Below are 24,754 nucleotides of genomic sequence, written 5' to 3' on the forward strand. Positions count from 1 at the left end.
GAGGGATGCAGGAGCGGTGCTGGAGACAAACCCGGCTGGTCCCTCCCTCACTGAGCGAAATCCAGCTGGGAATGGGGATCTTGTTCCTTCCTATCCAAATAAAATCCAGCTGGGAATGGGATCTCATCCCTCACTGAATAAAATCCAGTTAGGAATTGGGATTTTGTCCCTCCCTCCTCAATAAAATCCAGCTTTGGGAATTGGGATTCTCCATCCCTCACTCAATAAAATCCAGCTTGGGAATTGGGATTATCCCTTCCTCACCCGAATAAAATCCGCTGGAATTGGGATCTCATCCCTTCCTATCCAAATAAAATCCAGCTGGGAATTGGGATCTCATCCCTCACTGAATAAAATCCAGCTGGGAATGGTGATTCATCCCTCCTCCTCAAATAAAATCCAGCTGGGAATTGGGATCTCATCCCTTCCTATCCAAATAAAATCCAGCTGGGAATTGGGATCTCGTCCTTCCCTCCCCAAATAAAATCCAACTGGGAATGGGAATCTTGTCCCACACTGAATAAAATCCAGCTGGGAATTGGGCTCTCATCCCTTCCTATCACAAAAAAATCCAACTGGGAACTGGGACTTTGTCCCACACAGAATAAACTCCAGCTGGGAATTGGGATCTCATCCCTCACTGAATAAAATCCAGCTGGGAATTGGGATCTCATCCCTTCCTATCCAAATAAAATCCAGCTGGGAATTGAGACCTCCTCCCTCCCTCACTGAATAAAATCCAGCTGGGAATGGGGCTCTGGTCCCTCCCTCACTCCTTGCTGCAGAAAGAGCTTTAAAAGGAACATTTTGGGGATGGGGATGAAATTCTGAACAATCCCCCAGGGCAGCTGCTCTGTGTCTCAGCTTCCCGAGCTGTTTTCAGGGGATGATGAGAAAAACGGATGGAAGAGGTCACGGGTGCTTTTTGTGGAGAAGAAAAGGAGGTTGGTGTTCAGAAAAACAGAGAGAAAAATGGGGGGAAATGGAGTAAGAATGGGGGAATTGAATGCTGCTACAATGGCAGGAATGAGCTGATCCTGGCTGGACTTTTCCTGCATTTCTCCTCCGTTCCGGGAATAGAGAAGAACAATTTCTGTCCTGAAATAGGGAATTTATAAACAATTTTTGCCCTGAAATAGGAAATTTATGAACAATTTGTGGCCTGAAATAGGAGCTGGGCAGCAGCAGCAGCTGGGCTGAGCAGAGCTGACGGAGCTGCAGCCCTGTGAATTAATTAATTATTGATTATTTATGGATTATTGACAATTCCCAGGGCAGCAGGGACAGCAGGAGAGAGGTGAGGGGCTGAATGCCAAGGGGGAAGGGAAATGGTTTAATCAACACCAGTTAATTAGGCGTTTAGAAAGTAAAGAACACAGATACAGATAAAGTGAGATAGAGGGGAAAAAATTGAAATACAGATACAGATAAAGTGAGATAGAGAAAAAAACACAACCCAAAGAACACAGATACAGATAAATTGAGATAGAGGGGAAAAAATTCAAAGAACACAGATCTAGATAAAGTGAGATAGAGGAAAAAACACCTCAGAGAACACAGATCCTTATAAGGTGAGACAGGAAAAAGAACTTCAAAGAACACAGGTCCAAACTGAGATAGGAAAAAACCCAAACCCCTCTGACAGAGGAGACACAAAATCATTTTTAAAATCCATTTAGCACCTGGAAATGAGCTGATTTCAGTCTTTAATTTATCAATGCAAGTAATAAAGAGGAGACAAGGTGCCTCTGTGAGGGTGGGACTGCAGGTTAATCATAAATCTGGGGCTGCAGGTTAATCATAAACCCTGGCTCTGCTTGAGGTGAGGAATCATTATCCAGCTCATCCTTATTTTTATTTTTCCCCTAGTAAGCAGAGTCCAGTTGGTTCAGGACAATTTTCTGGATTATTCGTGGGGGATTTACCATTAACTCAAAGATCCTCCCATTTTTAATCCATCCACATCCCACAAAAGGAACGGGGATATTCATGGATTTATAACAAACATTTATGTCGGGGTGAATCCCTCTGCCAGTCATTACTTATCTGTAATTTAGAGTGGCCCAGCTATGAGAAACAACCTCAGGAAGAAGATGCAGCTGAATTAATCTCATTTCTTTGCAAACCCTCTGCATTTGATGACCTCAAAGGTCTTTTCCAGCCTAAACAACCCCAGGTTTGTCTCTGTGATTTATTTAATCAGTGAATGGACTCGGTAAATATTATTGCTTTTATGCTATTTAACATTTCAAGTCCATAATCCCTTTTTGCTCTCTTGCACCACCAAGCGGGGATTACAGTATTTAAAATACAGCACTGCTGTGGAGTAATAAATAAATTAAAAATAATAAATTAAAAAATTACTTATCATAAATAAATTTATAAAATAAATTATAAATTAAAAATAAAATAAATTTATAAAAATATAAAATAAAAATTTAAAATAAATTTATCAAAATTATTATGAAATTAATTTATTATAATAATTTATTTTAAATATATAATTTTTTTTAATAAGGAGAACCTCTTCTTTTAATTATCTCAGAATTTTGTGACTTTAGGTCTTCAAATTGGATCCAGCTGGGAGCTTTTTGTTTCCTGGCTGAACCCCAGGTAAGAACATTTTCCACACACACCCTTCCCCACCATAACCCCCTCTGACCCCAAAATCCTCCATTTTAACGCTGATTTTTGGTGCCATCAGGTGGTTTCCATGTGGGCAGAGGACATCCCTGTGGATGGGGGCTCCTGCAGAAATCCTTTTGGGGTTTTCATTCTAAATCCCTTTGGAAAAATCCTTTGCAATGCTGACCTCTGCAGGCTGAGGGACTGCTGAAAACCCCGGGCAGCAATAACCTAAATAATGCATGAACCAGGTGTTTTACTGCTGCTGGCTGTGGGTAGGAAAAGCCTATCATAAAATAAAAAAAAACCTTATAAATAATGCATTAAAATGGGGCATTTCTCTCTCAGCTGGCAGACAGAGAGCATTTATGGGGAGGGAAATCCTTGTTTGGTGGATCTGCAAACCCCTGGATGGATTCTGTGAATAATTTGCTGCTTGGACAAAGCCCTGCAAACCAGGGGGTGAAGGATCTGGATGAAAAACAGGAATTTCACACCAAAAAAAATCACAAATTGGGAGATAAAGAGCTGAGCTTCCTTGGACCTCAGGCCTGGTCCTGGACCCTCATGGCCATGTCACTCCCTCAGCCCCAGGGTCCCCTTTGGCCATGGAGCCACCTCAAGCCTGGCCGTGTCACCCCCTCAGCCCTGGAGCCATCTTAGGCCTGGTCCTTCAGCCCTCATGGCCGTGTCACCCCCTCAGCCCTGGAGCCATCTTAGGCCTGGTCCTTCAGCCCTCATGGCCATGTCACTCCCTCGGCCCCAGGGTCCCCTTTGGCCCTGGAGCCCCCATGGCCGTGTCACCCCCTCAGTCCTGGAGCCACCTCAGGCCTGGCCCTGAACCATCATGGCCGTGTCACCCCCTCAGTCCTGGAGCCACCTCAGGCCTGGCCCTGAACCATCATGGCCGTGTCACCCCCTCGGCCCTGGAGCCACCTCAGGCCTGGCCCTGAACCATCATGGCCGTGTCACCCCCTTGGCCACAATCCCAGCCCCAGAGCCCCCCTCAGTCCTGGAGCCCCTTCAGCCATAACCTCAACCCTGATGTTCCCCTAAACTCCTTCAAATCCAAAGCCATGGGGTCCCCTCAGCTCCAAGGCCCCTCAGCCATGGGCTCCTCTCCCAAATCCCTCACCCCAAAGCCCCTCAGAGCCATTCCCTGTGGATAATGGGGACACAAAGGGCGTGAACAAAAGAGTCAGGGGCAGATTTTAGGAGAGGATTTTAATGTGCCCCACACCACCCATGGGTGCTGGGAGTGGGGGATCGCTGTGGGGTGTGAGAGGGGTGGGGGAGCCTCCCCTTCCAGCCGGGCTCCAGGACCACCCAGAGACCCCAAATCTCCGGGTATCCCGTGCTAGGGAAGGACACCAGACCCCAAAGGACACCCAGAAAGAGACGCCAGAGGGATCCAAAGCCCTGAGAGGTGCCGGAGGGACCCAGAGCTTTGGCACAGGTTTGTGCTTTGGGTTTGTGCTGCTTTGGGGTTGGGTTTGGGTTTGTGGCAGCTCCTGGGGCGCCGCACCCGGCAGAGCCCCGTCCTAGAGCTTGAGCGCTGTGACTCGGGGGATGTGGAAGGGACAGGTCTCCTCTGACCCCGTGGAGCTGCAGGAGAGATGGAGAAAGCGCGAGGGATGGTCAGGGAGGTGTCCACACCCCCGTCCCTGTGCCCTCCCTGTCCCTTTGTCCTCCTTGTCCCTGTGTCCTCCCATCTCCTTATCCTCCCCTCTTTCCTGTGTCCTCCTCCTTGTCCCAGTGTCCTCCCCATCCCTTTGTCCTCCTTGTCCACATGTCCTCCCCATCCCTTTGTCCTCCCTTGTCCTGCTGCCCCATGTCCCCCTCATCCTCTTGTCCCCCTCGTCCCCCGTGTCCCCGTCCCCGCCCGCCCCTCACATGAGGCGGTTGCGGATGGGTCGGAAGTGTTTGGTGAGCCTGACGGCGAAGATGATGCTGGGGATGAGGAAGAAGGTGCAGCAGCCCAGGCTGAACCAGAAGGCGTTCTGCAAGGAGAACCGGCGGGGCTGAGCGGTGCCGGGAGGGCAGGGACAGCCCCGGTGCTCCTGCAGCTCCTCCTGGAGCCCCGAGGAGCGCAATCCTCACCCAGGGCTCGGCGATGCGGTCGCACAGAATCACCCGCCCGTTGTCCAGCGCCGTGGCCAGCGGCTGGCACGAAGCCACGTCCTCCCTCAGCTGCAACGAGACAAGCATCACACCTGGCTGCTGGGTGCAGTTTGCTTGGGGAGGGGGATCCATGGGGGCTCCTGGGCCCCAAAAACCCCCGTGGGGTGATGGGGGGCTCTCACCGTCTGCCCGACCCAGTTGAGGTACTGGGTGAAATAGCGCAGCTCCTTCCTGGTGAAGCAGCCGAGCTCCTGGGCAGGGAGAGGCAGCGTGGAGGGAGAGCCCTGCACTTCCCAATTCCCATTCTGCCCCACACTTCCCAATTCCCATTCAGCCCCACAGTTCCCAATTCCGATACAACCTCGCGCTTCCCAGACCAAATTTAACCCGCACTTCCCAATTCCGATTCAGCCCCACAGTTCTCAATTCTGATTCAGCCCCGCACTTCCCAGTCTGAATTTAACCCACAGTTCCCAATCTGGATTCAACCCCACACTTTCCCAATTCTGATTCAGCCCCACACTTCCCAATTCTGATTCCACCCCACGTTTCCGATCCCGGCTCCATCCCTGCTTTCCCCATCCCTGCTCCATCCCTGCATTCCCCAGCCTCTCTCCAGGCCAATGCAGGCTGGGAAACGAGGCTGAAGGCTCCCGGTGCCCTCTTCTCCCTCTTTCCTCCTGGCTGTGGAGGATTCTACTCTTGATGGTTCACCCAGCCCTGCCTCACCTGCCGCAGGATCTGCTGGGCCTGCAGGGGCAGCCGGGCTTCCACCGAGGCCGTGCTGGCCAGAGTCCTCCTCACCCGCTCCTGGGGAGGCACAGCGAGGGCAGAGCATCCTCAGGGCCCTTGGGTGCCCGGGGGGTGCAGGGAGAAACCCCAAATTGGGTCTGGGTGACGGGCAGGGAAAGGGCAATGTGCCCTGAGCGGGATTTCTGGTTTGTGACAGCAAATCTAATCCCTAAAGGAGACCAGTTCTCCTGGTTGGCATTTTTCCTGGCTCTCCCATCACCCTGCAGCTGTATTTTTTTGGTTTTTGGCAGATGGGGCCCATGGAGCACCAGAGTTTTTGGGGCTGGAAGAGACGCGTGAGTACCTTGAGGTGCGGCGCCAAACGGGAGAGGAACTGGACGCTTTCCCCCAGCTTTGCCTGCGGGACAGAGAGGTGAGAAAGGCTCAGAACCCTCGTTTTCCCCTTCAAGGGGGTACCAGCAGCACCACTGCCACCAGCCCAGCACGGACTCACCACCAGAGCCTCCTGCGACTGCACCGTGGAGTTCTGCATGTGCCACAGCGCCCTCGCCTCCGCTGCGAGCCGCCCGGCCACCGTGCTGTTCCTCTGCGGGGCACGGGGGTCAGCCCGGCCCCGAGACCACCGGGGGCTCCCCTTTTACCTGCCCCGAGACCACCGGGGGCTCCCCCTTTCCCTGCCCTGAGACCCAAAGGGCTCCCCCTTTCCCTGCCCTGAGACCACCGAGGGCTCCCCCTTTCCCTGCCCTGAGACCACTGAGGGCTCCCCTTTTCCCTGCCCCGAGACCACCAAGGGCTCCCCCTTTCCCTTCCCCAAAACCACCGAGGGCTCCCCTTTTACCTGCCCCAAGACCACTGAGGGCTCCCCCTTTCCCTGCCCTGAGACCACCAAGGGCTCCCCCTTTCCCTCCACCAAAGGCTCCCCCTTTCCCTGCCCCGAGACCACCGAGGGCTCCCCCTTTCCCTGCCCTGAGACCACCGAGGGCTCCCCCTTTTCCCTGCCCTGACACTACCGAGGGCTCCCCATTTTCCCACCCCGAGACCCCGAGGGCTCCCCCTTTCCCTGCCCTGAGACCCCGAGGGCTCCCCCTTTCCCTGCCCTGAGACCACCGAGGGCTCCCCCTTTCCCTCCACCAAAGGCTCCCCCTTTCCCTGCCCCAAAACCACCGAGGGCTCCCCCTTTCCCTGCCCCACCGCTCACCTGCATCTTCTGCAGCCCCTCCAGGTTCCTCGCCAAGCCGGGCAGGCTGGTCTGCACCACGGGGTTCTTCATCTGCGGGGAAACACAGTCGGGGGCTGCCCAAAATCCACCCCCAGACCCCGCAGCGGGTCCAGCTGATGGTGAGCACCCTCACCTCCTCCTGGAAGCGCCCGTAGTCCACCTCGTCCAGCCCGCTGCGGGCGAAGGTCTCCAGGTCCTGCCTGCCCTCGCTGCGGAGCAGCCGCACGTCGCCCAGGTCGGCCGTGAAGTCTCCCAGGCGTTTTTGGAAGTCAGCCGTGTACTGCAGGGCGGGACGAGGCGTTCTGCAGGGCTCCCGGTGACCCCAGGAAAGCTCCTGCATCCCCCTGACCATGACCAGCTGGGCCTCACCTGGGGCGTCCTCAGGTGCTCATCCAGGTCGTAGGAGCTGTCGAGCTGCAGCACCTCCCAGAGCCCCGCGCCGCTCTTGCACTCCCTGCAAGGCACAGGGGTGTTGGAGGGACCCCAAATCCACCCTGGTGGCACTGAGACCACCCCAAATCCTGCGGCGCTCACCTGTACGCCGAGCTGAGGTTGGAGTCCCTCCTGAGGTTCAGCTGCCGCGTGAGGTTCATGGACGGAGGGAGATTGCCCGGGGTGTCGATGAACTGGGCCAAACAGCAGGAGAAGCGGGGTCAGGGTAAGGCAGGGGCGCTCCCAGCAGGGATTCTGGGGGTGCTCTGCCCTCTCAGGGGTATCCTGGGGGAGCTCATGGCAGCCTGAACTGATTTTGGGTTTATTTGGACATTCCCCACTGAGGAGCACGGCCTGGTGTGTTTGGAGGGACCTGCCTGAGTGTGGCACTGCCATGGGGACACTCCTGACCCCAGTCCCACTGTCCCATCACCCCCATCTGCCCACCCCAAGGACCAGGGAACAGCAATTAGGAACTGAATTAACAGCACAAAGGTGATTCCCAGCTGATGATGCAAATCCAAGAAACTAACCCTAAACTTTATTTCTAGTCTAGGACAGGGCTTTTCCAGTCGGGTTTAGGGGGAGGACACCGAGCCTTTGGAGGAGTTTTGGTGCACAGAAGGAGAGATTTACACGGCGATGGGTGGATGCGTGGCCACCCACCTTATAAATCTCCTGGTTGACCCAATTCCTGCAAACCAGCGTCTGGATGTTGCCCCCGACCAGGAAGGTGGCGAAAACCAGGAGGATGAGGAGCCAGGAGAACAGGAAAGCCAAGCCCACGCCGCTGAAAGAGAGAGGAGAGGAGGAGGTGCGGCGGTGGCTCCGCAGCCCCGAGCGGGCAGGAAGGGACCTGCCCGTCCAGCTGCAGCCCCGCGGCTCCTTCCCGAGCCCGGGCACGCCGGGCTGGGCTGGGCAGGGTGTGATGGTGAGCTGCCAGCTCCTCCCAAAGCTGCCGGCGCAGGCGGTGCCTTCAAAGCTTTCCCGCTGGGACCTCTCCCAGTCCCTCCCTTGGCTTTGCTTGGGGTTTTTTTGGGGGGTGTGTGAGAAGGAGCAGCCCCCCAGCACCCAGATAAACACAGGGAGATGGGGCAGCCCCCCAGCACCCCGATAAACCCTTACACTAGGAGAAACTTGGCGCCAGCTTCCCCTCGGCACTCGTAGTCGCTGGGGTCCTCCCGCTTGGAAAGGCCGTAGGCCCCCAGGGCCATGCCCGTCACGTTGCAGGCGAGGATGAGGAGGATGATGGAGCACAGCACCGTGCCCGCGATCCACCTGCAGGGGAGAGCAGCAGGGCACGGCCTGGAGACGCGGGGCTGAGGCACCGGGGGCTCGGGGCCCTTCTCTGCCAGGAATGGTGCTCCTGCTGCCGATGCTGAGGTTGTGGGGAGTGTCTTTTGGAGCCCTCCTATTTTTTGGATATCTTGTTCGCCGTTTAGGAGAGCAAGATATCCAAATTGAATGATGGAGCCTGAGCATAGGAAGAGTATGGCCTTAAAGAAGGCGTGAGTAGAAATGTGGAGAAAGGCTAGTTCGGGGAGGTTTAATCCGATTGTGACTATTATTAGGCCTAGTTGGCTTGAAGTAGAGAAAGCGATAATTTTTTTAGCATGGTTTTGGGTGAGGGCTGCCCCCGGGCTCACCTGTAGCGCTCGAAGCGCTCCGCCTCCCGCAGGTACGGCCGGCTCCGCCGCTCCGCCTCCGCCAGCGCCTCGCCGGCCGGCCGCGTGTAGTCGGGCAGGGGGAAGCCGTCGGCGATGGACTGCACCTTCTCCGCCGTGCGGGCCAGGTCGGCACGCAGATCTGCGGCAACGAGCTCAGCTGGATGGTCCCTGCACCCCACCCCGTGTCCCCAAAAGGATTCACCGCGTGGGGATGTCCCCGCTCGCTGTGCCAGCCCCACTCACCCTGGATGACCTGCGCCATCCTCTCCACGGCCAGCTCCGGGATGGAGTTGAAGGTGCCATTGCCCTGCAGGGAAAGAGGGGGTGCTGGAGCTGCCTGTGGGTGCTGGACCCCTCCATGCTTCACCCCGACCCCCAAACCTGGCGAATCATCTCTGCAAAGTCACTTCGGGGCAGACCAGCCAGCGCCTTCAACACCTTCTCCACCGACGGCACCTTGGGGTGGAGAAAGGACCCCGTGAGTGCCAGGGCGGCGGCGTGGGGAAGTGACCAGGCCCACCAGGGGCCCGTGCCCACCTTGCCGTAGTCAGCACCCAGCTGCAGGCCCTGTGCCCTGCCCAGGACGCTGGCGCACGAGGTGCAGCGCGGGTCGTCGAGGAGCGCGACCACGCGGCGCCTCCGCTCGCGCAGCGCCGGCTCCAGCTCGGCCCGCGCCGCCGCCAGCGCCCGCGCCGTCCTGTGCACCGTCTGCAAATGGTGCAGCGAGCTCTGGAGGTCTGAGAGAGAAAGCCCAGGGCTCGGTCACGCTGCTCCGCTCGGCCGCCACGGAGAGGCTGCGGCGGCGGGGCCGGGGACAGCGGAGCTGCGGCCGTACCTCGGGCCCTGTCCTGCAGGTCGGCGAGCGCCGCGTAGGTCATGGCCTGGAGCTGTGAATGGATGGAGAGCCCCACGCTCCGGCTGAGCCCTGCAAGGCACCGAGGCTGCATCAGCACCGAGTCCATCCCCGGGGCGAGCTCAGCACCGTCAGCACCGAGTCCATCCCCGGGGCGAGCTCAGCACCATCAGCACCAAGTCCATCCCCGGGGTGAGCTCAGCACCAAGTCCATCCCCGGGGCGAGCTCAGCACCATCAGCACCAAGTCCATCCCCGGGGTGAGCTCAGCACCATCAGCACCGAGTCCATCCCCAGGGTGAGCTCAGCACCAAGACCATCCCCAGGGGCGAGCTCGGGGTGCTGCCGGTGCCCTGCTTACCACCCAGGTCGGAGCTGATCTGCTTTCGGGGCACCTCGAACTTGTCCACCACCATCTGCACGCCCTGCCAGGAAAGAGGAGCCGCTGAGCCGCGGGAAGGGGAGAGAGCCCCGCGTTGCCATTCGGAATTCATTTTTATGGCAGCCACGTCATCTCCTCTTGCCTGGCCAACCATCCCCTGAGGGAAACGCGGCCATCCCTGGGCAGAGCGCTGTGCCAGGGGCGAGGCCATGTGGGGACACACCTGGGGGACGTTGGCAAGGTGCTGGGGGCAATGCCCCTTGGGGACACACCTGGGGGACCTTGGCAAGGCCGCTCAGGGACTCACCTGGGGGACGTTGGCAAGGTGCTGGGGGCAATGCCCCTTGGGGACACACCTGGGGGACATTGGCAAGGCCACTCAAGGACTCACCTGGGGGAATTCGCCAAGGCTGCTCAGGGACTCACCTGGGGGACATTGGCAAGGCCGCTCAGGGACTCACCTGGGGGACATTGGCAAGGCTGCTCAGGGACTCACCTGGGGGACGTTGGCAAGGTGCTGCCGCAGCGTGCGCAGGGTGGAGGGCACAGCCCCCAGCCCCGGCTCCATCTGTCCCTTCACCCTCTGGCTGGTGACAAAGGCGCAGGTGACGCTGACCCTGCGGGGAGCGAGCGGGCGGTGACGGCGCGGCCCCGCAGGACGTGGCTCCCCCCGCCCAGCGAGGGTTTTGGGGGTGATCCGGGGGGCTCACAGGATGACGAGGGAGGTGAGGGACAGGCAGGCCAGCAGGCAGCGGCGGCGGCAGCCCAGCGAGCGCCGGTGGGCGCGGAGGCGGCCCCCGCAGCGCCGGCGGCTCCGGCAGTAGCAGAAGCACATCCCGGCCACCGGCACGGCCACGGTGAAGAGCAGAGCCACGGCGGCACACACGACGTAGCCCAGCTCGTACTGCACCACCTGCGCCACGGGAGAGCCTCCTTGGGGCACCTCTGCGCCGAGCTGGGGCGCTCCAGGTGCCCTGTGCCAGGTGGGAACATCCCCATGCCCACGGCCTGGCTCACCTGCGATGTCCTCACCGAGCTGGGGTCGTTCAGGGCTGTCCTGAGCAGCTCTGCAAGAAATAAATCATGGCACAGGCAGAGGAGGCCGCACCCGGTGCATCCCCAACCTTCCTGGGGCAGCAGCACCGGGACAGGGGCAGAACCATCCTCTGAACCCTGGAACTGCTCTGGGACAGGGGCAGAACCATCCTCTGAACCCCTGGAACTGCTCTGGGACAGGGGCAGAACCATCCTCTGAACCCCTGGAACTGCTCTGGGACAGAGGCTGAACCCTCTTCTGAATCCCTGGAGCCACTCTGGGATGCAGGGATCACATCCAGCAGAACGCCCAAGGTCCTGGCAGCAGTGGGATCGCTCTGATTGAGGTGAGGAATCATCATCCAGCTCATCCTCACTTTGTATTTTTTCCCCCTAGTAAGCAGAGTGCCCTCCAGTTGGGTGAGGACAATTTTCCGGATTATTCCAGGGGGATTTACCATTAACTCCAAGATCCTCCCATTTTTAATCCCTCCACATCCCAGGCAAGGAATGGGGGTATTCGTGGATCTATAACGACCATTTATTTTGGTGTGAATCCCTCTGCCAGGTGTGAATCCCTCTGCCATTCATCATTTATCTGCAATTTAGAGCAGCCCAACTACAAGAAACAACCTCAGGAAGACGATCTAGCTGAACTAATCCCATTTCTTTGCAAACCTAGTGCATTGAACGACCCCAAATTCCTTCCCCCAGCTCGGGGCTCACCTGTGGGCAGCGGGTTCTGCTGGATGAGGTCCAGGCAGCGCCGGACGAGGGCATAGAGCGGATCCAGCGAGCTGGGCACGCGGTGCAGCGCTGGCACCCGGATCTCGGCGTGCCTGTCGGTGAATCTCAGCACCGGCACTGCCCCGGGCCCGGCAGGCTGGCACTGCTGGCTGCCCGCGCCCCGCAGCATCGCCCCGGCCAGCAGCAGCAGCAGCGGGGCCGCCCGCATGGCTCCGGCCAGCGCAGAGCCGGGGGGCTCGCTCCGCTGCGATCGCCGGCCGCGGCTGCTGCTGCTGCTGCTGCTGCTGCTCCGGCAAACCGGCAAACCGGCCCGACGGCTCAGCAGGGCCCAGACGCTGCCGTGGCTTGTTCCCCCGGCACGGCTCCCCCGGGGCGGCTGCGTGGAGGCGTCTCCCAAACCATCCCGGGCGTGTTTGGCAAGCGCCGGCAGCCCTGAGTCACCGCCGCGGGGTCCCCGCTGCCGAGGCTGTCCCCAAACCACGGCAAGGCAGCCCATCCTCAGATTTTTGGGTTTTTTTGGAGGTGCTGAACCCCCTGTGCTTGGCATGGAGGGTGCTGGACCACAGCGCAGCCAGCTTGGGAGGAGGGATTTGGGATTTTGGGGATGGTTTGGGGAGTGGGAATGCTCTTGTGTGTGGATGTGGTACCCAGGGGTCAGAAAAGCATCCTGAGAGCTGGGGTAGCAACAAAGAGCCGAAATTCAGGAGGAGCACGTGGAGAGGGGCACCGAGCGCCAGCCGGGTGTGGGATGAGCTCTCCAGCCCCAGCCAGCGCCGGTCCCACACCCGCGGCTCCTTCCCAGGCCCGCATCCTGCTCGCCGGCCCGGCCCGAGCGCTAATTACAGGCTGGGCTGGAAGCGCAGGAGCTCCAACCTGATCTGTGCGAGCGGGGGAGCGGCCCCGCCGTGCCCAGACGGCCCCGGGGCACCCCGAGAGCCGCGATCCCGCTCGGCCGGGCGGGTCGGACCGGCCCGAGCCCCCCGCCCTGCCCCGGCTGCCCGGCGGGGATGCTGAGGCGGTGCTTCCCTCCCTCTGGGAAAAAGGGGGATCCTCCCGGGTTTGCTCCAGGCTCATCCCCACCACCCGCACGGGAATGGGATGTTGGGGATGGGAAAATCCTGTCCCGGCTCGGTTTGTCCCATCCCAGACCGGGAAATATTGGGATTTTCAGGATTTTTAGCACCTCGCTGGTGCTGGGCAGTGATGGGGATGCCAGGGATGATTTCCCACCATGATTTCCCATTCCCACCGTGATTTCCCATTCCCACCATGATTTCCCAACCACGGCCTCCGTTTCCCGTTCCCACGGTGATTTCCTAACCCCAGCCTGGATTTCCCACTCCCACGAGGATTTCTCATCCCCATTCCCATTTGACATCCATGTCCATGAGGATTCCCAACCCACAATCATTTCCCACTCCCACAGGATTTTCCCATCCCCATAATTATTTCCCATCCCCATTCCCATTTGACTCCCATGTCCACGATGATTTCCCGTGTCCACAAGGATGATTTCCCATATCCACGATGATGCTTTCCCATCCCACAGTCGTTCCCCGCTCCCTGGTTCGGTACTGGGGCAGGGATGTTGGTGCTGGTGGGGTGATGCCAATGCTGGTACTGCACTGGTGACACTGGGTCAGTGGTCCCGGTTCTGTCCCGGTTCAGTGTCCCCGGTTCTGCCCCAGTTGTGGTGTCGGTTCTGTCCAGGTTCTGTCCCGGTTCTGTCCCGGTTCTGTCTTGGTTCGGTGTCTCCAGTTCAGTCCCAGTTCGGTGGCCCCGGTTCGGTTCCAGTTCTGTCCCGGTTCTGCCCCGGTTCGGTGTCGGTTCTGTCCCGGTTCTATCCCGGTTCTGACCCGGTTCTGTCCCGGTTCTGTCCCGGTTCTGCCCCGGTTCTGTCCCGGTTCGGGGGCGCCGCCGCTCTGTGCCTGCAGTACCGCCCGTGACCGCTACGCGGCGCGAGAGCCCCAGAGCGCCGGGCGGGAGGCGTGGCTCTCAGCGGTGGGCGTGGCCAGTGTGGCGCCGCGCGCATGTGCGGCGGGCGCGTAAGTGACGTCAGGCGCCGGGCGCGAAAATGACGTCACGCGCGGGCGCAGTGGCGTCGCCATCATGGCGGGCAGGGGTTCCTGCCGCGTCCCGGAGCGGTGAGCGCGGCCCGGGCTCTGAGGGGCTCTGAGGGGCTGGCGGGGGCTGGGGATAGCGGGTGTGAGGGGATAGAGGGGGTCTGGGGCCGCAGGGTGTGAGGGGATCCAGGGTCTGTGAGGGGATACCGGGTGTGAGGTCTGTGAGGATACAGCGTGTGAGGGTCCCCGGGCCTGGGGACGCGTCAGGATCTCTGACCAGGGTGGGAGTTGAAGGTCACTGAGCCAGGGGGGATTTGGGGGTCCGGGGAAGGTTTGAGGGGGAATTTCAGGCCCAGGGGAGGTTTGAGGGTCCCCAGACCAGGGCCGTGGTTCCCAGGCTGGGGTGGCTTGAGGGTCCTCAGGACTGGGGGGAATTTGGGGGTGGACAGAGGCTGAGGGGACAATTTGGGGGTCCCCAGGACAGGGGTTTTCGGGGGTCCCTGGCCGTGGGGGGATTTTTCCCTGAGGGCTCTCGGTGCTGCTGAATTCGGGGTTCCCGGTCCTGGGGGTCCCTGCCGGGTGTGACCCCCCTGCCATGGCTCAGGTGGACCCAGTACAGCCCCCTGGGCCGCAGGATGGCCGGCACGCGCTTCGTGGCCTTCAAGGTGCCCCTGAGGAAGGTGAGGGGGAGCTTTGGGGCTTTGGGGGGGTTCCTTGGGGGAACTGCTGACCCCAAAATGCACAGCTGGGTTTGGGAGAGGCAGCAGCTGGGCTGTGCTCCGGGGAACGGGGACAGGAGGACAAAAATCAGCTCCAGGATGGGGACCAGGGGGAATTTCTTCTTGGGAAAGTCAAGAAGGTTTGGGACAGAAGCAGAAGGACAAAAATCAGCTCCAGGATGGGGACCAGGGGGAATTTCATCCTAGGAAAGGCAGGGAGGGTTGGGACAAGGACAGGAGAAGAAAAATCAGCTCCAGGATGGGGGACCAGGAAGTTTTTTTCCTAGGAAGAGTGGGGAGGTTTGGGACAGGAAAAGAAAAATCAGCTCCAGGATGGGGGACCAGGAGGGATTTATTCCTGAGGAGGGAAGGGAGGTTTGGGACAAGAACAGGGGAAGAAAAATCAGCTCCAGGATGGGCACCAGGGGGAATTTCTTCTTGGGAAAGTCAAGAAGGTTTGGGACAGAAGCAGAAGGACAAAAATCAGCTCCAGGATGGGGACCAGGAAGTTTTTTTCCTAGGAAGAGTGGGGAGGTTTGGGACAGGAACATGAGGAGAATAATCAGCCTCAGGATGGGCACCAGGAGGGATTTTTTCCTAGGAAGGTCAGGGAGGTTTGGAACAGGGACAGGAGGACAAAAATCAGTTCCAGGATGGACATCAGAAGTGATTTATTCCTGGAAAGGGAAGGGAGGGTTGGGACAGGGACAGGAGGACAAAAATCAGTTCCAGGATGGACAGCAGGAAGAATTTTTTCCTGGGGAGGGACGGGAGGTTTGGGTCAAGAACAGGGGAAGAAAAATCAGCTCTAGGATGGACACTGGATGATTTTAATGTGAAAGTTAAACTGAATGATTTTAATGTGAAAATTAAGCTGGATAATTTTAATGTGAAAGTTAAACTGGATGATTTTAATGTGAAAATTAAACTGGATGATTTTAATGTGAAAATTAAACTGGATAATTTCAACGTGAAAACTAAAATGACAGTTTGAATTTTCACCCTAACCAGCCCAGAGTTCAATGACCAAACTGTGATTTTCTTTTTATTTTCCTGGGTTGTTGTGTGTGACCTCCAGCACGCTGCAGAGCAGCAGTGTCCCCTCTCCCCACCCTCAGATTTTACTGGCTGCTTTAAAACATCTTTCACTGCTTTCAAATGTGATTTCTTGCATTTCCTGCAGAGCTTTGGGCAGAACCTGCTGCCAGAGCAGAGGTTTTCCCCCCGTGACCTCGTCAGGAAGGTGCAGGAGAGGAAGGAGGAGCTGGGGCTGATCATCGACCTCACCTACACCACGCGCTACTACAGCAGGGGGGTGGGTGCCAAACGGGGGATTCACCCCAAAAACGGGGGATTCACCCCAAAAATGGGGGATTCACCCCAAAAATGGGGGATTCACCCCAAAAATGGGGGACTCACCCCAAAACGGGGGATTCACCCCAAAAATGGGGGATTCACCCCAAAAACGGGGGATTCACCCCAAAAATGGGGGATTCACCCCAAAAACAGGGGGATTCACCCCAAAATGGGGGATTCACCCCAAAAACGGGGGATTCACCCCAAAAACGGGGATTCACCCCAAAAACGGGGGATTCACCCCAAAAATGGGGGATTCACCCCAAAAACGGGGGATTCACCCCAAAAATGGGGGATTCACCCCAAAAACAGGGGGATTCACCCCAAAAATGGGGGCTGGGGGCTGCAGTGCCCTGCCAGGGGCTGGGGGGGAACAGGGGCATGGCTCTGATCAAATCTCCAACCCCCAGGTCTTTTATTGCCTGTGATTTTGTAATTAATGAGAATTTTTCTATGAGGAAAACTGGGTTTTTTTCTGCTTTTTTATCTGTGATTCTTTAATTAATAAGGATTTTTGAATGAGGAAAACTGGGGTTTTTTTCTGGTTTATTACTTGTGATTAATAAGAGTTGTGTGTCATTAATAAGAATTTTTTTGTGTGAGGAAAACTCATGTTCTATTACCTGTCATTGTGTAATTAATCAGAATTCTTATGTGGGAAAAACTCATCTTTTATTACCTGTGATTTCGTAATTAATGAGAATTTTTCTGTGAGGAAAACTGGGTTTTTTCTGCTTTTTGTCTGTGATTCTTTAATTAATAAGGATTTTTGAATGAGGAAAACTGGGGATTTTTTTCTTCTTTACTACCTGTGATTCTTTAATTAATCAGAATTCTTATGTGAGAAAAACTCATCTTTTATTACCTGTGATTGTGTAATTAATGAGAATTTTTCTATGAGAAAAACTGGGGTTTTTTTCTGGTTTATTACCTATGATTCTTTAAATAATAAAAATTTTTGGATGCAGAATTTTTTTTCTGCTTTTTTATCTGTGATTCTTTAATTAATAAGAATTTTTGTGGGAGGAAAACACATCTTTTTTTTTTGTTTTTTAGCTGTGATTTTTTAATTAATAAGAATTTTTGTATGAGGAAAACCCTTTTTTTTCCTGCTTTACTACCTGTGATTCTTTAATTAATCAGAATTCTTATGTGAGAAAAACTCATCTTTTATTACCTGTGATTTTGTAATTAATGAGAATTTTTCTATGAGGAAAACTGGGGATTTTTTTCCTGCTTTACTACCTGTGATTCTTTAATTAATCAGAATTCTTATGTGAGAAAAACTCATCTTTTATTACCTGTGATTGTGTAATTAATAAGAATTTTTGTGTGAGGAAACCCCTTTTTTCCTCTGTTTTACTACCTGTGATTCTTTAATTAATCAGAATTTCTGTATGAGGAAAACTCATATTTTTCCAGTTTATTACCTGTGATTCTTTAATGAATCAGAATTTCTGTATGAGGAAAACTCATATTTTTCCAGTTTATTACCTGTGATTCTTTAATTAATAAGAATTTTTGAGTGAGGAAAACTGGGGTTTTTTTCCTGATTTATTGCCTGTGATTGTGTAATTAATAAGAATTTTTTTTCTGGTTTATTTCTTGCAGTTGTGTAATTACCAAGAATTTTTGTGTGAGGAAAACTCATCATTTATTACTCGTGATTGTGTAATTAATGAGGATTTTTGTGCTTTTTTCTGGCAATTCCTGATTTTCTCTCCCCAGGACCTGCCCCGCTCCATGCGCTACTGCAAGATCCTGACCAGGGGCCACGAGATCCCCAACAGGAAAACCTTCCTGAGGTTCAGGAACCTGGTGAGGAGGTTCCTGACGGCCAACAGGGACAATGGTGAGCCTGCCCTGGGCCTGGCAGTGCCCAGAAATGCCAAAAATGGGATTTTCTGCAGGAAAATGAGCCCAAAGTCTGATATCCGGGGCAGGGATGGAGGCAGAGCTCACCCGGGTGGGCTTGGAGCTCCCACCCACCCCAAACCCTGCAGGGTTCTGTGGGATTGGAGCCTTAATTGGGATTGAATTAATGAGCTGAGTGCTAATTAGCGCTGAGCACGTGATGAGTGTGGGTATTGCACTGGGGGGGTGGCACTCATTGGGGCTGGTGGGCTCATTCTGGGGACATTTGGGCTCATTCTGGGGAGTTTGGGCTCATTCTGGGATGTTTGGGCTCATTCTGGGGAGTTTGGGTTCATTCTGGGGATGTTTGGGCTCATTCTGGGGATGTTTGGGCTCATTCTGGGGATGTTTGGGTTCATTCTGGGGATGTTTGGGCTCATTCTGGGGAGTTTGGGCTCATTCTGGGGATATTTGGGCTCATTCTGGGGAGTTTGGGCTCATTCTGGGGATATTTGGGTTCATTCTGGGGATGTTTGGGCTCATTCTGGGGATGTTTGGGCTCATTCTGGGGAGTTTGGGTTCATTCTGGGGATATTTGGGCTCATTCTGGGATATTTGGGCTCATTCTGGGGATGTTTGGGTTCATTCTGGGGATATTTGGGCTCATTCTGGGGATATTTGGGTTCATTCTGGGACCATTTGGGCTCATTCTGGGGATGTTTGGGCTCATTCTGGGGATGTTTGGGTTCATTCTGGGGATATTTGGGCTCATTCTGGGGATGTTTGGGCTCATTCTGGGGAGTTTGGGCTCATTCTGGGGATGTTTGGGTTCATTCTGGGGATGTTTGGGCTCATTCTGGGGATGTTTGGGCTCATTCTGGGGATGTTTGGGCTCATTCTGGGGACGTTTGGGTTCATTCTGGGGATGTTTGGGCTCATTCTGGGGATGTTTGGGTTCATTCTGGGGCCATTTGGGACCCTGGGGAGGCAGCTGAGGGTGCCCTGTGTGTGTTGCAGACAAACTCATCGGGGTGCACTGCACACACGGCCTGAACAGGACTGGCTACCTGGTCTGCAGGTGAGTGCTGGGGGTGGCACTGCCAGGTGGGTGCTGAGGGTGGCACTGCCAGGTGGGTGCTGGGGGTGGCACTGCCAGCTCACTTCTCCTGGTGGCAATGCCAGGTGAGTTCTCCTTGCCCAGAGGGGCTCAGTGATGGCAAATCCAGGTCAGTTCTCCTGGTGGTAATTATGGGCAGTTCTGCTGGTGGCATTTCCAGGTCAGTTCTTGCCCAGGTTGGCATTTCCAGGTGAGTTCTCCTTGCCCAGGTTGGCAATTCCAGGTGAGTTCTCCTTGCCCAGGCTGGCATTTCCAGGTCAGTTCTCCTTGCCCAGGTTGGCATTTCCAGGTCAGTTCTCCTTGCCCAGGTTGGCATTTCCAGGTCAGTTCTCCTTGCCCAGGTTGGCAATTCCAGGTGAGTTCTCCTTGCCCAGGTTGGCAATTCCAGGTCAGTTTTCCTTGCCCAGGTTGGCAATTCCAGGTCAGTTCTTGCCCAGGTTGGCATTTCCAGGTGAGTTCTCCTTGCCCAGGTTGGCATTTCCAAGTCAGTTCTCCTCATGGCAATTCCGGGTCAGTTCTCCTTGCCCAGGTTGGCAATTCCAGGTCAGTTTTCCTTGCCCAGGTTGGCAATTCCAGGTGAGTTCTCCTTGCCCAGGTTGGCAATTCCAGGTCAGTTCTCCTTGCCCAGGTTGGCAATTCCAGGTCAGTTCTCCTTGCCCAGGTTGGCATTTCCAGGTCAGTTCTCCTCATGGCAATTCCAGGTGAGTTCTCCTTGCCCAGGTTGGCATTTCCAGGTGAGTTCTCCTTGCCCAGGTTGGCATTTCCAGGTGAGTTCTCCTTGCCCAGGTTGGCAATTCCAGGTCAGTTCTCCTTGCCCAGGTTGGCATTTCCAGGTGAGTTCTCCTTGCCCAGGTTGGCATTTCCAGGTCAGTTCTCCTTGCCCAGGTTGGCATTTCCAGGTCAGTTCTCCTTGCCCAGCTGGGCTCACTGGTGCCACTTCAGCAGGAATCCAGACTGGAATAATTTCTGTGACCCCAAACTTTCAAGAATTCACAGGGGGGGCATTTTTTCCATCCCAAAATCCAGCATTAAATCCTGATTCTCCATAAATAAAAAGTTTAAAACTCCCCAGTCCTTTCTTATCCATTTGAATCACCACCAGCCCATCAGTGTTTTCATAATTAATTGTTTAATTAGAGATGTTCTGCTGCTCTTTCAGGTACCTGATTGAGGTTGAAGGCATGGAGCCCAATGCTGCCATAGAGTGTGAGCAAACTGCTGGCATGGGGAGGGCAGATTTTGGGAGAAAACTTTTTTAAAAGAGATTTTTTAGAAAGCGGCTTTTATTTTTATTTGGGAAAAAGTTTTTTGTTTTTTTTTTTTAGAGAAAAGTGGGAAAAATTTATTTAACAATGTGTTTGTAGGTATGAAAAACGAATAGTGTTAATAAAGCTTTTTGTTGTTTTCAGGAGAAATTAAATTAAAATTAGATTTAAATTAAAATTAGATTTAAATTAAAATGAGATTTAAATTAAAATTAGATTTAAATTAAAATTAGATAAATTAAAAATAAACTGTAAATTAAATTTAATGATTAAAAATAAATAAATAAATATTTATTATAGATATATGAATAAATTTATTTATATTTTATATATTTATTTATATATAAATAAATATATATTTTTTTAAATAAATATTTATTAATAAATAAATAAACTCTAAATTAAATTAATAAATAAATAAACTCTAAATTAAATTTAGATTTTTTTGGTGGATTGTAGTTTGGTTTGCTTAGTTTTTTATTAGTTTTTTTGGTGTTGGAATGCAGTGTTTTAGGCTCTGGTGGTTTTTGGGTTTTTAGTTTAGAGTCGATTTGAACAGTTTAAAAAAAAGGAAAAATTCTAGTTCAGGGAAGTTTTCCTTTGTTTTAGTTAGCTAAAAGGAAGTGCAGAGCAGAGTTTGGGGTGGTTGCAGCTGCTCTGGGGTAACTCTGTGTGTCCCCAGTGTTCAACGCGGCTCGAGGGCACCCCATGGAGAGACCCAACTACATCCAGGACCTGCAGGGCAGAGCCCCGGGGTGAGCCCAGCTCAGAGGGGGCAGGGGCAGGGCAGGGGGGTCTGGGCAGGAATCCCCCCCTGGCAGGGCTGGGCAGGAATTCCCAGCAAATCCGGGGCTGTTCCAGCCCTGGCAGTGCCCAGGGAGCAGCCTGGGCTGGGGAAAGGTGTCCCTGGTGGGGCTCAGGGTCCTTCCCAGCCCCATGGTGGGCTTGGAGCTGGATGGAAAAACCCCCCAGGCCCCTTTCAGGGTGTGAAGGGCTGGTGGGATCCCTCAGTGGGTGAAAAACTCCATTTTTCCTGTGCAAACATCCAAATTTCTCTTTCACATTCCCTTCCGAAGCAGCTGTGAGCTGCAGGGTCTGGGCTCAGATGGGAGGAAGGGGAGCAGCGCCCCAGCACAGCCCCAGAGGCGCCCCCAGCCCCCCAGGAGTGCCCAAGCAGCAGCCTGGGGGAGGGAAAGGTGTCCCTGGGTGCTCTGGGTTGGAAAGGACCTTAAATCCCATGGTGGGCTTGGAGCTGGATGGAAAAACCCCCCAGGCCCCTTTCAGGGTGTGAAGGGCTGCTGGGATCCCTCAGTGGGTGAAAAACTCCATTTTTCCAGTGCAAACATCTGGAATTCTCTTTCCAAAGCTGCTGTGAGCTGCAGGATCCGGGCTCAGATGGGAGGAAGGGGAGCAGCGCCCCAGCACAGCCCCAGAGGCGCCCCCAGCCCCCCCTGGCAGTGCCCAGGTAGGAGTTTGCCCCTTGCCCTGCTCCCTCCCTGTGGAACAGCCCCAGCTGGAGGGTGAAAAAGAGAATTTCTGAAAGTTGTTCAGAGCCAAAGGGGCAGCAGGGAGGCTCCTGTGCCTGGGAATGGTCACAAAGCGTCTCCAGTGCCAGCTGTGGGCACAGCCAGTGCCAGCTGTGGGCACAGCCAGTGCCAGCTGTGGGCACAGCTGGGGCTCCTTCCCCTCTGCCCCATTCCTGATGGAAATGGAAAAATATTCCTGATGGAAATTTGAGAAAATTCCTGATGGAGAATGGAAAAAAATTCCTGATGGAAATGGAAAAAAATTCCTGATGGAAATGGAAAAAAATCCTGGATGGGGATTGAAAATTCCTGATGGAAATGGCAAAAAATTCCTGATGGAAATTTGAGAAAATTCCTGATGGAGATTGGAGAAAATTCCTGATGGAGATTGGAGAAAATTCCTGATGGAAATGGAAAAAAAATTCCTGATGGAAATGGAAAAAAATTCCTGATGGAAATTTGAGAAAATTCCTGATGGAAATTGGAGAAAATTCCTGATGGAAATGGAAAAATATTCCTGATGGAAATGGAAAAAAATTCCTGATGGAAAATGAAAAAAATTCCTGATGGAAATGGAAAAAAATTCCTGATGGAAAATGAAAAATATTCCTGATGGAAATGGAAAAAAATCCCGGATGGGGATTGAAAATTCCAGATGGAAATCCTGTCAGAAACGAGGAGTGAGCCTCTCTGGGAGTTCAGGCTGCAGGGAAGGCTCTGGGTGCTCCCCCAGCCCTTTTTTGGGTGCTGACCCCCAATTTCCTTGCAGGGGCAGCAGCAGTGGCAGGCAGAGGCAGGAGGAGCAGAGGAAACAGAAAAAGCAGAATCATCAGGAGAGAGAACATCAGGAAGAGAGGAAACAGAAAAAGCAGAATTATCTGGAGATGGAGCATCAGGAGCAGAGGAAACAGAAGAAGCTGGAGCAGAGGAAGCAGAAAAAAATGGAAGATCTGGAGATGGAACATATGGAGGAGAAGAAACAGAAAAAGCTGAAACATCAGGAGCAGAATCACCTGGAGCAGAGGAAACAGAAAAAACTGGAGGAGCTGGAGCATCAGGAGCAGAAATCATCAGGATCAGAGGAAGCAGAAAAAACTGAACAGAATCATCTGGAGATGGAGCATCAGGAGCAGAGGAAACAGAAGAAGCTGGAGCAGAGGAAGCAGAAAAAAATGGAGGATCTGGAGCAGGAGCATCTGGAGATGGAACATATGGAGGAGAAGAAACAGAAAAAGCTGAAACATCAGGAGCAGAATCATCAGGAACAGAGGAAACAGAAAAAACTGGAGGAGCTGGAGCATCAGGAGCAGAATCACCTGGAGCAGAGGAAACAGAAAAAACTGGAACATCTGGAGCAGAATCATCTGGAGATGGAGCATCAGGAGCAGAGGAAACAGAAAAAACTGGAACATCAGGAGCAGAGAAAACAGAAAAAGCAGAAACATCAGGAGCAGAATCATCTGGAAATGGAGCATCAGGAGCAGAGGAAAGAGAAGGAACAGAAACATCTGGAGCAGAAGCAGCAGAATCATCTGGAGATGGAGCATCAGGAGAAAAGGAAGCAGAAAAGGCAGAAACATCAGGAGCAGAATCTGGAGCTGGAGCAGAGGAAGCAGAAAAAGCTGAAACATCTGGAGATGGAGCATCAGGAGCAGAGGAAAGAGAGGAAACAGAAACATCTGGAGCAGAATCATCTGGAGATGGAGCAGCAGGAGCAGAGGAAACAGAAGGAGCTCCAGGAGCACCTTGGACAGAGGCAGCAGGAAAAGCTGGAACCCCTGGAGCTGGAACATCAGGAGCAAAGGGAGCAGAAGCAGCAGAATCATCTGGAGCTGGAACATCTGGAGAGGGAGCATCAGGAGCAGAAGAAGCAGAAAAAGCAGAATCACCTGGAGCAGAGGAAGCAGAAAAAGCTGGAGCTCCAGGAGCATCTTGAACAGAGGGAAGAGGAAAAGCTGGAACATCAGGAGATGGAACATCAGGAGATGGAGCATCAGGAGAAAAGGAAGCAGAAAGAGCAGAATCACCTGGAGCAGAGGAAGCCAAAAAAGCAGAAACATCTGGAGCAGAATCACCTGGAAACGGAGCATCAGGAGCAGAGGAAAGAGAGGAAACAGAAACATCTGGAGCAGAAAAAGCAGAATCACGTGGAGCAGAATCATCTGGGGATGGAGCAGCAGGAACAGAAGGAGCAGAACCCGCTGGAGCTCCAGGAGCATCCTGAGCAGAAGAGGCAGAAAAGGCTGAAACATCAGGAGCAGAGGAAACAGAAGGAACAGAATCATGTGGAGATGGAGCTCCAGGAGCAGAGGAAGCAGAAAAAGCTGGACAAGAGACAGCAGAAGAAACAGAACCAGCAGGAGCAGAAGCAGCAGAATTCTCTGGAGCAGAATTCTCTGGAACAGAATGTTTTGGACCACAACAATCAGGAGCAGGAGGCCCTGGAGCCCCCCAGGAACTGCTGCCTGTCCCCACCCCCCAAGAAGAAAAAGAAGCAGCAGCAGCAGGAGCTGTCCTGACACAGGAGAACCCTGCAGAGCTGCTTTCGTCTCATTTTAATCTCATTTTAATCTCATTTTAATCTCATTTTTAACCTGGTTTCTCTCACTGCCCACAGCTCTGGTGCTTTTCCACCAGGAGAGCCCTGCAGGAGCAGCAGGAACTGTTTTTAAGCAAATCAAGGCTGGTTTTTGATCTGGTTCTGTCACAGCTCCGGGGTTTTTACAGGAGTTTTTCATCGGTGCTGGGAGTGATCCGTGATCATTCCATGATATTCTGCAATAATCCTAAAGAAACTTCCTCAGGTGCCCCTGGGCCTTCAACAAAACGGGATTTTGTTGATTTCCTCAGGGCAAGGAACGGGACTGACCATGAAAACTCTGATTTTTATTCTCTTTTTTACCCAGTTTTGCTATAATGGGTAAATCAGCAACATTTTTTACCTGAGTATAAAATTTTTACTTTTGCTAAAGTAAATTTCCACGCTGTGCAAACTCCAGCCTGGCTGCGGAGCAGTGATTT

The 24,754-nt window shown here is 53.8% G+C and overlaps 2 protein-coding genes and 1 long non-coding RNA gene across 8 annotated transcripts; 2 read left to right on the forward strand and 1 right to left on the reverse strand.

Annotated features, from left to right (window-relative positions):
- Nucleotides 1-477: 477 nt before the first annotated feature.
- Nucleotides 478-6,871, forward strand: LOC135456973 (uncharacterized). Of its 2 annotated transcripts, XR_010442641.1 has the most exons (6): nt 478-944; nt 2,058-2,176; nt 2,546-2,613; nt 3,987-4,081; nt 5,790-5,911; nt 6,713-6,871. It is a non-coding gene; the product is annotated as an uncharacterized LOC135456973 (long non-coding RNA). The 2 variants fall into 2 exon arrangements; XR_010442642.1 differs by lacking the exons at nt 3,987-4,081; nt 5,790-5,911; nt 6,713-6,871 and adding an exon at nt 2,705-3,965.
- PROM2 (prominin 2) lies at nt 4,075-12,110 on the reverse strand. The gene is made up of 23 exons (XM_064731196.1): nt 11,813-12,110; nt 11,069-11,118; nt 10,762-10,964; nt 10,548-10,668; nt 10,031-10,094; nt 9,653-9,742; nt 9,355-9,554; nt 9,199-9,273; nt 9,061-9,124; nt 8,797-8,956; nt 8,276-8,428; nt 7,817-7,940; nt 7,253-7,344; nt 7,088-7,172; nt 6,852-6,998; nt 6,698-6,769; nt 5,993-6,085; nt 5,843-5,896; nt 5,476-5,556; nt 4,929-4,997; nt 4,726-4,815; nt 4,519-4,625; nt 4,075-4,230 (listed from the first exon to the last, which is right to left on the reverse strand). The coding sequence occupies exons 1-23, from the start codon at nt 12,039-12,041 to the stop codon at nt 4,167-4,169; spliced, it is 2,487 nt and encodes an 828-aa protein (XP_064587266.1). The 5' UTR covers nt 12,042-12,110; the 3' UTR covers nt 4,075-4,166.
- Nucleotides 10,956-24,731, forward strand: DUSP11 (dual specificity phosphatase 11). 5 transcript variants are annotated; one of them, XM_064731191.1, is made up of 10 exons: nt 10,956-11,433; nt 14,501-14,576; nt 15,799-15,930; nt 17,700-17,823; nt 18,843-18,903; nt 20,102-20,148; nt 20,890-20,962; nt 21,574-21,672; nt 22,503-22,746; nt 23,050-24,731. In XM_064731191.1, exons 2-10 carry the CDS (start codon nt 14,532-14,534, stop codon nt 24,250-24,252), a joined length of 2,028 nt encoding a protein of 675 aa, XP_064587261.1. In that variant the 5' UTR covers nt 10,956-11,433; nt 14,501-14,531; the 3' UTR covers nt 24,253-24,731. The 5 variants fall into 5 exon arrangements, with proteins under 5 accessions (XP_064587261.1, XP_064587262.1, XP_064587260.1 ...); XM_064731190.1 differs by lacking the exon at nt 10,956-11,433 and adding an exon at nt 13,812-13,977; XM_064731192.1 differs by lacking the exon at nt 14,501-14,576.
- Nucleotides 24,732-24,754: the final 23 nt, after the last annotated feature.

The sequence above is a fragment of the Zonotrichia leucophrys genome, chromosome 22 (genome assembly GCF_028769735.1).
Source record: "Zonotrichia leucophrys gambelii isolate GWCS_2022_RI chromosome 22, RI_Zleu_2.0, whole genome shotgun sequence".
In the NCBI taxonomy this organism is placed as follows: domain Eukaryota; kingdom Metazoa; phylum Chordata; class Aves; order Passeriformes; family Passerellidae; genus Zonotrichia; species Zonotrichia leucophrys.

Bases quoted from the DNA above. Each gene is read 5' to 3' on its own strand.
- PROM2 (XM_064731196.1), bottom strand. From the start codon at position 12,041: ATGCGGGCGGCCCCGCTGCTGCTGCTGCTGGCCGGGGCGATGCTGCGG. The intron at 9,274-9,354 runs GTGGGCACGGGC...CTCCACCCCAAG, and splicing joins TGGGTGCTGACTACGGCAAG to GTGCCGTCGGTGGAGAAGGT. The intron at 7,173-7,252 runs GTGAGCGCCGCA...TGTGCCTTGCAG, and splicing joins AACCTCAGCTCGGCGTACAG to GGAGTGCAAGAGCGGCGCGG.
- DUSP11 (XM_064731190.1), top strand. From the start codon at position 13,943: ATGGCGGGCAGGGGTTCCTGCCGCGTCCCGGAGCG. The intron at 14,577-15,798 runs GTGAGGGGGAGC...CATTTCCTGCAG, and splicing joins TCAAGGTGCCCCTGAGGAAG to AGCTTTGGGCAGAACCTGCT. The intron at 21,673-22,502 runs GTAGGAGTTTGC...ATTTCCTTGCAG, and splicing joins CCCCCCCTGGCAGTGCCCAG to GGGCAGCAGCAGTGGCAGGC.